Genomic DNA, 13,594 nt, shown 5'->3' on the forward strand with positions numbered 1-13,594 from the left:
AAGCGACGGAGTATTCAGAACTCTCAAAAGTATGTGGAAAAAGTGAAAACTGTAAAAAAAAATTTTCACCGGCGGCCACAGGGTCAGATTGTCGGTTTTTACTTGGAACAAGTGTCAGATTTGTTAACACTTTCTTCTTTTATTTGGACAATGCATGCAAGCGGAGGGGCAAGAGTGGCTAGAATAGATTCTGCAACCTTCTCCGCTTGTTGGATAAAAATGTCAAGCCTCCGCATACATGTATCTCCCCTCCACCCTCCCGTGAAATGTCGATTTTCGAGATTAAAAAAAAAACAATAATTGCATTTTTTATTTCAATAACGCATGAGTAAATAGGGATATGAACGCAGATTTAATATAGGCCCATAGAATTACGGGGACCGGCAAGGATTTGGAAAGTCTGAATGCAAGTCCTGCTTACACCTAACAAGTGCTGAAGTGGGACATAACCAGAGGTAGAAAGGTCTCGGAAGCACTTGGGAAGAGGCTTCCCAAGACCTATCCAGTTCTGAACGGAGAGACCTAAGTAGAATTTGTCAGGTCCAATTATTCGACTCTGGATACCACGAGTGTGGTTGAATAATTATGAGCTACTAGACGTAAAAGCGGGGGCATCACTGAATGAAGTTTGACCTTTCATGAATCACCGTTCCGCAGAATTGTCCGGTGTGGATGATTAATTGCCCGTTTTTTTTCAATTTCTCCGCTTTGAGAATAACAGGAAAAACCGGCGTTGTTTGCGGTCTCCTCTTATGTTTAATGGATCTCGCCATTGACATATGAACGTACATGAGCATTAGGTCTAATGGATGACGGGAGTTGAAATTATGCAGTTGTTGTGCGTCACTGAGGTGTATCTGGAAGATCAGATAAATATTTTTCTCTTTATTTCCTGGATGATTCATCGGGGAACATATTATGTGAAGGATATGTGAGGGCATTTTCCAGTTTAATGCAAATTTGTCAATTTAATTGCATGAAAACATTGGAAAAACATTCCCTTTACGAACAAAATTTTTCTGCTTAATAACGGAAATTCTAAAACCTTTTCGAGTTTTTATTACGCATGAAATCAATTTTTAATGAAATTTTATATCTTGACGAATTGTTGATAAATTATTTATGATAGAAATCATCATCCCCGAAAATTACAGTTCCTCATGTTTTATGAATTTGATGAATTAATGCCTCCCAACAGTTGACAATAGTTCAAATCCAAACTTTCAAAATTTAAATATAATGAAGTAATTGCTAAAGAGTTGGTAACCCGGATCGAACGTTTAATTGCAAATGTTGAAAAGAATTTCGCCAAAAATTGTCATACAATCATTTTTTTGTTTTATTGCAGTGAATGGAGTCTTAAAAATTTCTTCATTAGAAAAACATTTATAAAAAGATTTTTTCCTCTTAATAATGGAAATTGCAAAAAATTTTCAAAATCTTATGATGCATGGAATCAATTCCTGGCGAAGTTTCAAATACTTAGAAATTTGGCCCAATTTTAGAAAAATGGTTTTTAGGGGAAAAAATTCATTGTTGATATATGATTTATGAAAGAATTCTTCATTCCCAACAATTGTAGTTTCTCATATTTTATGAATCTTCTGAAAAAAGTAGGCTTTCCAATTTTATGAAATTCTTCTCAACAGTTGCCAATAGTTCAAATCCAGACCTTCAAAATTCAAACAATGAAGTAATGGCAAAATGTTCAGCAACCTAAGTCTGATGTTGAATTACAAACGTGAAAATTCACCAAAATGAAAAAAATTGCCGTATAATCATATTTGTTTTTGTGTTATTGCAGTAACTGGAGTTGTCCAACGGCAGAAGGAAATACTGCATCACGTTGCAGACTCTGCTACGGATTATGGTACTTATGCAATTACGAAGAACTAATTATGAATATAATTATAGGAGAATCATTGTCTGGGGTTCAAGGAGAGAGTGACATTGAATTCGATGAAGGATTTAAAAATCATGAAATGTCAGATTTCACTGAAAACTCGATGAAATAGAGAATAATATTAATATTAATAATAATATTTATTATTAATATTAATGATAATAATTTTTCCCATGTACTTTAAGGGACAATAACAAGGATTTATCAATATTTTTGGATCACACAAATGCAAAAGTCTTACGAATATCACGAATGTTTCAGTCGTGAATGCAGTGGAGAAGCCACGCAACCTCCTAATGAATACAGCTCTGATGACCAGTAATTACAGTAAGTTATTTAATAAACCTTAGGGACGCTCACACAACCCACACTAATATCATAAAGGATAGTCGACAGTGCCGCGTCAATTGGACTTGATTTTAAACTTAGGAGATTACTAGAGAAGTTTCGCACACGTATGACACATGGATTTCCAGAGCTTGGAATACCGATACTCGAGCCAGTACGACTTGACGGAGTTTACTACGAGACACACAATCCAGAGATTGGCGAGTGAGTAAATACCAGTGTACAAATGGGGAAGTTGGGGGTGAAATTTACATTCAGTGATTCGTTCCGCGGATTACTCATACCGATGAGAAAAGAGAGTTTTGATGGTCGCGATCCACTGTTGGGAAAAAATTGAAATTTGATGGATAGGTCAGTAGTAACTTTCGGAAGAGCGACATGGAATTCGATTTAGGACGAGAATTGCGGAGAGAAATGTTCAGTAAAAATTACGGAACTTGCACACTGATAAAAAGAATTAGTTATTGTTAAGGGGAGACTACTATGCTGTTTTAAAAGTCGTGGGTTATTGGAGTGAGACTTTTCATACGTTGAAGATCGATTATATAAATCTGAAAACGAATAATTAGTGCAAAAAAACATTTTTTTATTGTTCATTTGCCCGAAAACGCTTAAAATGCCAAAAACAGTCCGGGGCCTCAATTTTTGAGCTACGAGGGATTTTTCTTTTTCAAAATTTTCGGAAAAATATGTGGAATAACAATTACGAGCTATTTTTTTTTAATTCGCATCTTATACGGCTAAATTTTCTTTTTTTGTATTTTTTTACACAAATNCTTGCACACTGATAAAAAGAATTAGTTATTGTTAAGGGGAGACTACTATGCTGTTTTAAAAGTCGTGGGTTATTGGAGTGAGACTTTTCATACGTTGAAGATCGATTATATAAATCTGAAAACGAATAATTAGTGCAAAAAAACATTTTTTTATTGTTCATTTGCCCGAAAACGCTTAAAATGCCAAAAACAGTCCGGGGCCTCAATTTTTGAGCTACGAGGGATTTTTCTTTTTCAAAATTTTCGGAAAAATATGTGGAATAACAATTACGAGCTATTTTTTTTTAATTCGCATCTTATACGGCTAAATTTTCTTTTTTTGTATTTTTTTACACAAATAAATAGTGAATTTTTTTATATGAAAAAAAACGAAATCAGCTGTGTAGGAGTCAAATTCCAAAAAACTGGCTCGTAATTGTTGTTCCACACATTTTTCCGAAAATTTTGAAAAAAAAAATCTTTTGTAACTCAACAATTGGAGGCCCTGAACTGTTTTTAGCATTTTAAGCGTTTTCGGGCAAACGAACAATAAAAAAATTTTTTTTCCACTAATTATTCGTTTTCAGATCTATATAATCGACCTTCAATGTATGAAAAATCTCACTCCAATAACCCACGACTTTTAAAACTCATAGTAGTCTCCCCTTACCGAATGGATTTGGTTGGATACGAGAGTCCATTCGGTCTCACCAAATGTTCATTCGTTAATAGTTAACGAATGCACATTTGAGGAGGCTTGTTTGACTCGATTTTCACCGTTCAAGTGAACCTTTCAAATGAATTTGTTAACTATTAACGAATATTCATTTGGTCATAGTAAACTCTACCATTCGTTAATAGTTAACGAATCTCATTTGGAATAAAAGAATCAGTCTATCAGTGCAGTTCGCTCACCTCACCGATTACGGAATCGACTCAGAAAATTGAAGTAATGGTATCGTAATTTTTCACAGGAAATTCAGGTAAAAATTGGGGAACGCTCTTAAAAAATTGCGTGATTTTAGGTAAAAATTACGTGACAGTTCCTTAAAAATTCCTCTAACCACATTGCGCTCCAGAATTACGGAAAAGATCCGTAATCTTTATTGAATATTTCTCTCCGTGGAGGGAAAAAATTATGAAATTTCAAATTTCAATGGTACAACCAGGAAAATACTGTGCAGTATTCGGGGGAACGTGACACCTTCGTCTTTTTTTTTATAATGCACCACGTTACTGATGAATTATCAAAATGATGATTCTGATTTTGAAGTTTCAATTTCTGAAGAAAACTTGCGTGAAGTTGTGTTGATTTGATTCAACATGAAGAGTCATTCAAAATGAATCCGTGTGGCCTGAATTCTTTACGAGAAATTGATAACACGATAAACCATTTTTTGAGAACTAATTTTGAGTTGACTACTAACAGTTGACTACTAGTTTTCAGGACAGTGACACTAAATGCGATTTACGAGGAAACATCATGAAATTTCAGGTTTCACTGCAAATTCAGTAAAATTCCAGAATTTTAAGCAGCATAAAGACAAGAACATAGATCGGCATCAATCATTACTTTTAGTAATATTATGAGAAGTTGCGCCTTATAGTAATTTGGTTCTATTTATCGTAATTGAAATTTGGAAAATAATATAATAATTGGTAATTTAATTCCTCAATTATTGATGGATAAAATAATTCGGAATTTTAAATTTAAATTAACGGTTATTTTTAAAATAAAAAAATTGGTAAGTAATGTTAACAATTGACTTATTCCAAATTTAACTTTAATTCAAAATTTCGATTATGCCGATGTCTGGACGAGAATGCCTTAATTCATTTGAATTTTCAATCTAATATGAATATTCACTGCTAAATTACATTGAATTTTCAGTGAAACCTGAAATTTCATGATTTTTTCCCCCTAAATCGCATTCAGTGTCACTTTCCTGAAAATGAATTGAATTGAAAATTAATTTTCAGGGAAAAATGGAACTGAAATTGAAAGTTCTCTTTACTTTTTCCACGAAATTCCGAATTTTCAAAGACGGAATTCCTCGAAATGTCAGTGGTAATTAAATTCGATAAAAATTTCCAAAAAGTGTACCGGAAAATTCAGACAAAAATTTTTAATAGTGCAATGGTGAATTTTCAAAACAGATAGAAAACTATCGTCATCATCAAGTGACGAGGGCAAATGGTCATGAGCATAACTTTCACGCTTGTTTCCCTTTACCATGACACATAATATTTATATGACACGCAAAAATGAATTATGATGTCTCGGTATCAAATCAAAAATATCTCAGTAGTCAAGTGGTAAATAAAGATAAATAATCGTGATTTCGAGGCAAGACCTCGACAGATGTGCTCGAATCTAAAGGACATGCATTGATATTTATGAGGACGATTTTCGAAGAGCATTGGGAGCTACACAAATAAGATCTCAATGGACATTTCGTCATCGCCCTTGAATTCTGACCACTTCTTGGCGTGAAACTGGGTTATCTCGTGTTACCACTTGACTACTGATTTGTAACGAATATTTTCCTGAGCCGCTCGATAGGCTGGAACATTTCTTGTTGCGCTCCTCTTTCGGAGAACGCAATCATCGAGGGGGATCTTGCAAAAAGCGAGAGATTGGAAATGCTCTTAACGAAAAGTGGGAACATCCGGAGATAGTCAATCACTGATTATCGAAAAATAATATTTTGTTATAGAACTGGAAGGAATGCTGATTAATGCTCTCTCAATGAGATGTCATCGTGCATAAATTAAAAAAGTCTACACTGTTAAAAATTTTCGTCTGAATTTTCCCGTGCTAAATTCCGGAAATTTTTATTGTGTTCAAGTTTTACTGAAGTTTTAGGAAATTTTGTCATTGAAAAATCAAATATTCCATTAATTTTCTGTTCAAATGATCTGGAAATCAATAAAATACTTGATTTTTCAGTTCAATTATTCTGTGAAAAGTCGGAAAACTTAGGAAAATTTGGGGAAAAATCTAAACATGTCATTTTATTTCTGAATATTCATGTTCCACTGAATTCAAATATTCATGTTCCATTCAAATTCAATCAAGTTGTCAAGTTTCCACCTCACTCCCGCTGAAAACTCATGAATTTCCATGAATTCTACTTAAAACTTGAAATTTCATAACCATTTTTTCCCTAAATTCGATTCAATGTCACTCTCATGATATTTACTATAATATCTTCCATGGAATTTCAAAAAATTTCCAACAGTGTAGGAGTAGTTCTACAGTCAGGCATGAGTGACAATTTCTTTTTCATCACACTGTCCGTGAAACGTCGTTTACGGGCGTTGCGAGGAAAAATAATTCGATTTAAGTTTCACTCGGGGAAAATTACAATTATTCCTCAAAAAGTCTTCTATTCTTCACTACTGTTCAAAAGAATTCCCTGGAAAGTCAAGAGAATTTGACAGTGAATATTCATTTTCACTTGAAAATTCCTGTACATTGTAGAATTTCGGTCTTCCAGCCGCTAAAAAATTAGCATTTTACTTGAGTTTTCAGAGAAATTTGAAATTACATTGACTTTTTCAAAATTCAGCTAAATTTTTTCAACAGTGTAGAGTAGACGATAACGATGAAAATCGACAGGAGAATAACAATCACAACGATATGCGTCCATCTACCAAACACCAAACAATAGGAGAGCTGGTGCTTGTACCACCCAGCGGATAATCCCGCTCACGTAATTTCAATAGAAATTTTCAATTTTCTACCGTGGAAACATCATTAAAAAAATCTCAATTATTTCCTACTGAATTCTTCAAATATCTCGACCCTAGAATTTAAGATTTTTCAAATTTTCAGTTGGTCTATAATTGAATGGAGTGCGAAATATATGTTCGTTATACATTTCCACATCCATTGCCGCGTTTTCGATAGCAGAAAAATATCTTCATCAGTTATTATTGGCTATTTTATCAGAGTTTGTGGGTAATGCCGCTCAGAATTTCTATAGGGCTGCTAGACGCTGCAGCTAGAGGGCGGTCGAGTGACAGCTCGATTGTTTGGGGTAGTCGGTGGCCACTGGAACATCGGGTAAATTCAGGGTAATTTATTATTATTCACGTGAAATCTTTCTCAAAATGGAGCCAAAGGATGGAAACGAAGGATGAAAATAGGAAAAATTATAACAGTTGGTCTGCATTGCTCAAAAGTCATCAAAACAAGGTGGGCGGTATTGGACGCATGCCGGGCGGTATTACCTTCAAAGTTCGATTCCATCGCTCCCTGGCCGATGGCAATTGAATTACATAATTAAATATATTTAATGTTAATAAAAAATCTGCCCTCTCCACATCTTCGAGTAGACACCTCGAAGAACCCATTCTAACCGTTCATGACTCCTTGTAGAGTGCGAAGTTGGAAAAAAAGACTCATTTCCCTTAGGTGGGCGGTACATGCACCAGCTCCCCTACACGCGGAGGATTCTCAAAATGAAGAACAGCGCCTGCCTTTGGAAGACACATAGCAAAACATCGCGTTGTAGTATATCTTAATAGAAACAAAAAATATGATTGATAACAGACGGGCGAATCATAGAAAGACTTAATGGCTCTCCCTGGTCATTTCGATGAATAGTTCCTGAGTTATGAGAGGCGTTACAATGTGGGAAGATAACATATTTTCAAGAGATTTACGTGTAAGGAGAAGAGTTTATTTAGCAGTTCACGATTGTGGGGGAATTAATTGAATTCGGAAAAAAGTAATCACAGAATTCTCCAACTTTTCTTCGTCACGTACGAGGTCCAGAATGCGCAAATATTCCCTGAATTGAATTGAGAATGCCTGCTTTGTGAAACATCAGAAGAAAAATACGAGGTCAGGCGAACTGAGGGGCAGGTTATTGCTATAACATTCCTCATCTTAAGAATATCTCTCCCTTTTATAAAACATAATATGTAAAATTTTTCATCACTGATTTTTGCAATTTAAATGGAGAGAAATTTTCATTAAAAATTATCGTAAATTATCGTAGTATCGTAATTATCGTATCCTTTTTCATAAAGTTGATTGACACTGAATGATTGTTGTGATTGTTAACTTTTTATTTGCCTTGAGATTGGTTGATGGATCAATCAATGATTTCCGTGACAGCGCGCATTATTGCCTAGTCATTCTATGAAAGTGTACAATAAGTGATTTTTGTCTCATTATCCCCAAGTTTGATAAAAATTGATTGCTGAGTAGTGAAATTTGATCTGTTAATTTTTATAAAGCTCGTCAGGGTGAAATTTTCTAAGCATACGTAGAACTTTCCTGATGTCCATTCAAAAAAGAAACATCTTAATAAAAATAATATTTTCTATCAGTGTAGTATTCAATTAATGTACAAAGGATAAAAAATTTCAGTTGTTAGTTTTTAGTTTTGACTATTCTTAGTTTTTAGGAATTTATTTCGAATTTTTAGGGATTCGTGACAATAGTTACAATTGATTTTACTTACCTTGAACGCTACGGATTCAATCAATGAAATTTGAGAACAAAATTCCTAAGAAATTTCAATAGAAAATCAATGGAAACTGTGAATTTTAGTTCAATAATTCCACAGAACTTAATAAAAATGTCTAGAAAATTCAGGTAACTTTATTCTTGAATTTTCAATGAAATTGGAAATTCAATGATTTTCTTGCCCGTCCATCAAATTCCATATCACTCAAAATTACTAGTCAACTGTGCAAAACATTGTGCAAAAAAATATTATGTACATTTCAATTTTATTCTAACGGTAAACCTTCCCTCCATCTTTCAGATAATTTCTTTTACCCATGAATAATTATTTTGTGAAAAATTCAGTGCGCTAACACCTCCCATTATTTGAAAACCAACTGCGGAGAACCTTGAGTAGCACGAGTAGTCCACCTCTAACAGAATCTATTTGTTAACTATAAATTAATTCTTCTTTGAGTGTAAATCCCTGTTTTGTATCTGTCTCTATTACTTTGCCGTCATATTGTGTCTCCCTTTTTTTCTCACTCATCGAACATTTTAGCCTTTGTTTATCTTACGTTTGAACATTTTTTCATTAGTTGTCCCCTCGGTTGCCAATTCGGGGACCCTCCTGACCAGCGTAGCTTCACATAACAGAAGAACAAAGCTATTCCGAATCCCGAAGGGCAATTCCAGATATTGCTTTTAACCCCGTTGCGTTTTGCGTCTTTTTTACGAAACTATTCATCCTAACACGCACGAAAAAATTTAACAGAAAAACCTATGGCATTCGTTAGAATTCTTGAAAATATGTTTGCCGACTTTAGGGATTACATTTGACTTTAGAATTAGGGATGACATTTTGGAGAAAAAATTCAGGGCCCTCGCGAAACCTGACCAGTTAATCACAAAATACTTGCAATCCCTTCCTATTGTTCCTATCAATGATTTTTGATTTCTATTTCGCCTCTATCAATTATGTTTATAATTTAGCTTTAATTTTGCTCTAAGCAGCGTCCGGCTCACTATGAAATGTATATTCTTTTCTTGAGGGCAATTCATATCTATTTTTCTTTTGTTTCACTCTTTTTCAGTTATCGAATACGTTAATTTTGTATACACACTATGTATTATATATTCTCTATTCTTATTGGCAACCCCCCTCTGTCATAGGAGGGACCACCCTGTAAGACAGAGTAAATAAATAAATAAATAAATAAATAAAATAAAAAATATGTTTGCCGACTTGAGAATGTGTATTCCCATCAAAACTCTGTTTCTCTCTCAATGTAATAATGAGACTATGCACCAAACCGCAAGTTATGTTATTACTCACTTTCATAAATTTCAAAGGAGAAGGTATTATTCGTACTGTTCAGACTATTGCGTAAGTTAATTCAACTCAGACATAATTTGCCAGTGAGAAGATGAAGTTGTGGTAATAGGGTAATCTATTGAAATTGCAGATTGAAAATACTTTTGGATAATATGACGATTTCTGGCATAACGTCGTTCGCGGTTGATCGAGCGAGACTGTCGCTGATCGGACCGTCCATTGCGATGAACCTGACCTTTCCAAAATTATACATGGAGGGAGATTACAAACTTGCTGGGGTTCTTGGCGATATGTTCACCATTCACGGGGCAGGTCCCGTCACAGCGACCGTCAGCGATTTGAGGGTCTACTTTGCTACGGTACTTGGGTACTCACGGGGGATGTATCTGAAGAGTTTCGATATGGACTTCAACATAGGACACATTGAGATGTACCTCGGGAATTTGATGGGCGATGAAAAACTGGGGAGGGTTATGAATGAAGTAAGTAAATAATGAAATTTATTCGAATTTTCAATAAAAATATGAATACAGACTCAGTACCGAATTATGCTGGATTCCCATTTGCACTGTTAGAAAAAAATGAAATTTCATGGACAGTTGACCACGAATTTTCAGGGCAGTAAGACTGAATGCGATTTAGGTAGTGATGCCGTCCAGACTAGTCGAGAATTATTTTGATGAGATCATTACAGTCTGGAAAAACATCGAAAGTTTTGGAATCATGGCAATCTCGAAAGACATTGGATCGGTGCATCTCGTCACAATTCCGGGAGGATTTATCTTGCCTGGATCTCGAGATTGTCGTCATAGTTTTTTAAGTTCACGAGACGAGACGAGACAGATATCGAGACAAACATTTGAAAAACAGAAAATACTGAAACTCAGACGTGATCGATTCTTCCAAGCTCGTGACGAGATGCACCGATCCGATATCTGTTGAGATTACGGCGATTCCTAAACTTTCGATTTTTTTTTCGGCCGTGATGATTTTTCCAAAATAATTCTCGTCTAGTCTCGACGGCATCATTAGATTTAGGGGAAAAAATTCATGAAGTTTCAGGTTTCACTGAAAATTCAGTAAAATTCCAGAATGTTCAGCAGGATAAAGAGGAGAATTCCTTAATTTATTGGAATGTCCAATCTAATATGAATATTCAGCCACAAATTACATTAAATTTTCAGTAAAATCTGAAAGTTCGTGATTTTATTCCCCCTAACTCGCATTCAATGTCACTGTTCTGAAAATTCCAGAATATATTTACCGGAATTTTCTGCTTTTCTATTTATTTTCAGTGAAAAATGGAACTGTCATTTACAGTTCTCTTTAATTTTTCCACGAATTCCTGAATTTTCAATGACAAAATTCCTTGAAATTTCAGTGGTAATTAAATTCAATAAAAATTTCCAAAAAGTGTTCCAGAAATTTCAGACAAAAATTTTTAACTGCGTGATTGATAATTCGTTAGATTCCAGAACTAAAATGCCTTGAATTAAGTATCATGTACGGATAAAATTATTTGGTAAATTTCAACAACTAGTTCTTAAAAAAAATTACCAACCAGTTGTTGAATTTCAACCCATCAAGCATTCTTTTATTTTTCTAAAATCAGTGATATCTCTCTGAAAACAAAAACTATTTTTTCTGTTTTCAAAAACCACTGTATCGTCGATAAATCACTCCCTCCCATTGTGACAAGTAGATCGTCCCCTACAAGTAATTGCTGATGAAAAAATTCTCCATCTAATACCTCCTTTGATCTCCGGCCATCCACAGGTGATCCAGGACGTTCTCCCTCAAGCCCTAGAGATAATGAAACCGGACATAGTGCCGCGCATTCAGGACTTCATCGCCAGCAAAGTGAACGACACAATTTATCACTTAACAATGAGGGACGTATTGAGTTTTCTCGTCGGTGAGAATGAAGTCCGGAAGTATCCGCATCTCCTGCATCCCTGATAGAATAAAAAAAAACGAATGTGATTAATTTATTTCAACAGGTTTATCGTTGTTTCCCTTGACATCGTGACTTATCCTCCCGATCTTAATCGATCTTACCTTATCATCGACGGAAGGAAAAATTCATTATTTACGAAACCTCCCTATCATCGTCTCAAGGGAGTGATGTTGAACGTCTCACTGACACGCGCACCCGTAATTCGTTAGAGTGGTTTCGTCAATGATCCTGAACAATGAAAAAAAGTACACAGAAACAAAAAAAAAAACGTAAATGAATTGGCTGGAATTTATTTCTCGTGCGTATGTTCGATTCAATTTAGGAAATTGAGGGGAGAAGTATATCTTGTCAAAATTGTTTGAAAGTTTTCGCCCAAGTGGAGAAAAAATGAGGAGGAATGTCATAATGATAAAATCGATAAACTATCCTGAAATATAAGTAAATTAGGTAATGAAACAAGTTTTCAATAAAAATGTTATTATTTTTTAATTGTTCTACACGTGTTTTACTTCGTACCTCAGGTCCTGCTGTCACAGTCGGTCTTCGCCACTGATTTTAGAATTGACTAGGCGGCTACGCCCCCTACTCGCTCCGCTCGCCAACCCCTATATGACCCCCATGATCCTTATCAAACCCTTGTGAGCTTTAATGTAACCCTCATGACCTTTCATTTTTCACCCGTAATTTTGTAGTTTTCCTTTCGAATACCAAATTTTCCTTACCAAAAGTCGATTTGGATTTTTATAGCAGAGAGATATACAGAGCCCCTTATTTTGACCCCTGTGACCCGTAGTTTCTGATCCCTATGGCCCTTATTTGGACCCTTAATCTAACCCTTGTGACCCTTATTTAGATCTTCAAATTGACCCTCATTATAACCCTCGAGACCCTTAATCTAACTCTTGTTATCCTTATTTGGACGATTAATCGGACCCTTGTGACGCTTAATCAGACCCTCGTGACCTCATTCTGACCCTCATAAGCCTTATTTTGATTCCTCGTCATCGTTTATTCTAACCCTCATGACCCTTGGGACGGATAATTTTGGAGTCTTAATTTCGAGTACCAAATTTTCATCACCAGAAGTTGATTCGGATGTTTATGATACCCTTCTGAGATCTAACTAACGTAGATAATGAAACGAGTTAAAAAAGAAAATGTTATAATTTTATAATTGTCCCATACATGCTTTAATGAATACCTAAGGAGCTGCTGCTACAGGAGGTCTTCACCACTAATTTTAAGATTGATACGCAATTCTCAAAAAACGGAAATGCACTATGTAGCTTTATTTTGTTTCTTGTGCCTGTGGTCAATTTAATTTAGAAAATTGAGTGGAGAAATACATGCTCTTAAAATTGTTTGAAAGTTCTCACCCAAGTGCAGGAGAACCCAAGAGGAATTTCATAATGCTGAAATCGATAAACCACCCTGAGATGTAACTTAGATAATGAAATAAATTTGCAATAGAATGTTATTATTTTTTAATAATCCCACACGTCTTTCAATCGACTTCTAAGAATCTGTTATCACAGGAGCTCGTCATCACTAATTTTGAGATTGGTATTACATTCTCAAACGACGAATAAATTGGCTGAAATTTTATTTTTCGTACGTATGTTCAATTCAATTTACGGAATTGAGAGTAGAGAATAATATCTTTTTCAAATTCATGAAAAAAAAGAGAAATGTTCAGTAAAAATTACGGAACTCACAGTTTGCTCACCGATTACGGAATATCACTCAATTTTTCACAGGAGTTTCAGCTAAAAATTACGGAATGCTTTGCAACAATTCCGTGATTTTAGATAGAAATTACGTGACAATTCCGTAA

At 34.9% G+C, this 13,594-nt stretch overlaps 1 protein-coding gene across 2 annotated transcripts in view; it reads left to right on the forward strand.

The window, feature by feature from the left end:
• The window catches only part of LOC107035793, a 19,359-nt gene extending 7,105 nt beyond the window's left edge, over positions 1 to 12,254 (forward strand). The window contains exons 2-6 of one of the 2 annotated variants that reach the window (XM_015253384.1): positions 1,805 to 1,870; positions 2,165 to 2,230; positions 2,293 to 2,455; positions 9,934 to 10,285; positions 11,580 to 12,254. In XM_015253384.1, the coding sequence (XP_015108870.1) occupies positions 1,805 to 1,870; positions 2,165 to 2,230; positions 2,293 to 2,455; positions 9,934 to 10,285; positions 11,580 to 11,762 (830 nt within the window). In that variant the 3' untranslated portion in view covers positions 11,763 to 12,254. The remainder of the gene's footprint in view (positions 1 to 1,804; positions 1,871 to 2,164; positions 2,231 to 2,292; positions 2,456 to 9,933; positions 10,286 to 11,579) is intronic. The other variant, XM_015253385.1, reaches the window with a different exon arrangement.
• The last annotated feature ends 1,340 nt before the right edge of the window (positions 12,255 to 13,594 follow it).

This window comes from Diachasma alloeum, unplaced genomic scaffold, assembly GCF_001412515.2.
Source record: "Diachasma alloeum isolate Michigan unplaced genomic scaffold, Dall2.0 Dall_scaffold_00200, whole genome shotgun sequence".
Classification (NCBI taxonomy): Eukaryota; Metazoa; Arthropoda; class Insecta; order Hymenoptera; family Braconidae; genus Diachasma; species Diachasma alloeum.